The sequence below is a fragment of the Temnothorax curvispinosus genome, unplaced genomic scaffold, assembly GCF_003070985.1.
Source record: "Temnothorax curvispinosus isolate PA1 unplaced genomic scaffold, ASM307098v1 QBEX01003832.1, whole genome shotgun sequence".
In the NCBI taxonomy this organism is placed as follows: domain Eukaryota; kingdom Metazoa; phylum Arthropoda; class Insecta; order Hymenoptera; family Formicidae; genus Temnothorax; species Temnothorax curvispinosus.
In genome coordinates, this window is record NW_020213612.1 from 1 (window position 1) to 1718 (window position 1718).

The 1718-nt window shown below is 36.9% G+C and overlaps 1 protein-coding gene across 1 annotated transcript; it reads left to right on the plus strand.

Moving 5' to 3' along the window:
- Positions 1-82: 82 nt before the first annotated feature.
- LOC112452937 lies at positions 83-726 on the plus strand (the record flags this gene model as incomplete). The annotated part of the gene is made up of 1 exon (XM_025013409.1): positions 83-726. A coding segment is annotated over one exon (644 nt), but the record flags the coding sequence as incomplete, so codon positions are not given.
- Between the last annotated feature and the right edge of the window lie 992 nt (positions 727-1718).

Sequence of the window (1718 nt, forward strand, 5' to 3'; positions counted from 1 at the left end):
GTTGCCAGCTTTTGTAAAAATCACGTAAACGGCACTGAGCACAAGAATATCTGCGCTCCCCTGGAACTACGTATTCGTTCAGATTTATTAGCTATAAGAGGAGAGACCGGTTCTCCAGATATGCGTTGTTACTTGCGACACGTTACCGACGAGGGTAAATTTCAGAACATGAAGGACTTTATAAACGCTCATTGGAATATTTCGACTGACTCGGAGATGCAGCGCAATATCTTGATAGGCCAATACTCGCTGTATATGACATGTCCCTTGACGTTGTTTCATGCTATGCGATTATTGAACTGTGTCCCAAAAAACAAAGCTATAGTCATTCATGTTGTAGGTGCAAATGACTCGGAAGAATTCAGCTTGATGGGGTGGGAAATTTTTCTGCGTTTAATAGAGACCGCGATGCCAGTGACGATGATAGTGATTGGATCGAATTTACAGCGTAATATCCATATGTTGTCGGAGAACAAAAATTTGAAATTTGATTTTTACGATATGTTATACGAGAACTATGTACGCAGCTCGTCATTCGTAAAACCGGACTTGATTGTAGGGTTTAACTCGTGTATTGACCAGCATAAACTTGGGTCCAGTAAGGAAACGTGGGCGCCGTCCATTAAGCTGATAGCGAAACAAAACTGTCCGTTCATCTTAACGTCTCCCACGCTATCTACATTTAAGAAGGAGACAGACATAATAAACACAATTCTGGGTAGAAAGGTAAATTACCTCTATAGTGGAGAGAATCCATTCGCTGGTTTAAGTGCGTTTAGAAGCGTCGCGCCGGAGTATGTATTTTATTTGAATCGGTATATAGTTATTTACAGGAGTCTTTGTTTGTAACTGATGTAATTTAAGCGTCTAATTTAAGCGACCGATATAAATGAAAGGCTGTGTTTGATGCTGAAGAAAACGTGTTGCGTGCGAAATGAAAGAGTACACTAGTTAAATGGAATTTAACCGCGTTTAAAAATGCAACGGATGGGACGCAGAGAAAACTATGAACTACAACCGCGAATCGCGATATGTGAGGTGTGTCTTCACGAAACGAACTCAAAAAGACTGTGATTCGATACTCCGGAATGTCTGCTTATATTTATAATCCCAAAAATCATAGGGTCTATTTTTTTTTATTTATTAGTCGATTGTGTTACATATCAGTCGAGCGTAATGGATAATTTTTCTTTAAATGAGATCCGATATTTCGGAATGTCTGCTTATATTTGTAATCCCAAAAATCTATTTATAGGAATCGATTATATCAGTCGAGCGTAATGAATTTTTGTTTAGTTTAAAATATTAATGCAATAACCGTTTCTTTTAATTTTGTTTAACGAATACATTAATGCAATAACCGTTTCTTTTAATTTTGTTTAACGATTACAAGACTTTTTGTTAATCATTTGTAATAAAGACACGATTTTTCGTTAATTGTTTGTAATAAAATATATGTCAAGTATTTTCGAAATGGCAGTTATTTCTTCTCCGTCGATATTCATGACATCTCTCACATCACACGTGTAAACAAATGCCTGCGACAATTGACGATAGAAACAATGGCAGAACTCGAGTGGCCGTAGCAGTGAAGTTTCCCGCCGTTCTTTACGTGAGTATTGTTTCGAGAAGCGTCTGTTCCGACGAAATTATTAACATTACTAATTGTAGCATATATATATGTGCTAAGATGAACAAAATTCAATAAATATTTCTAT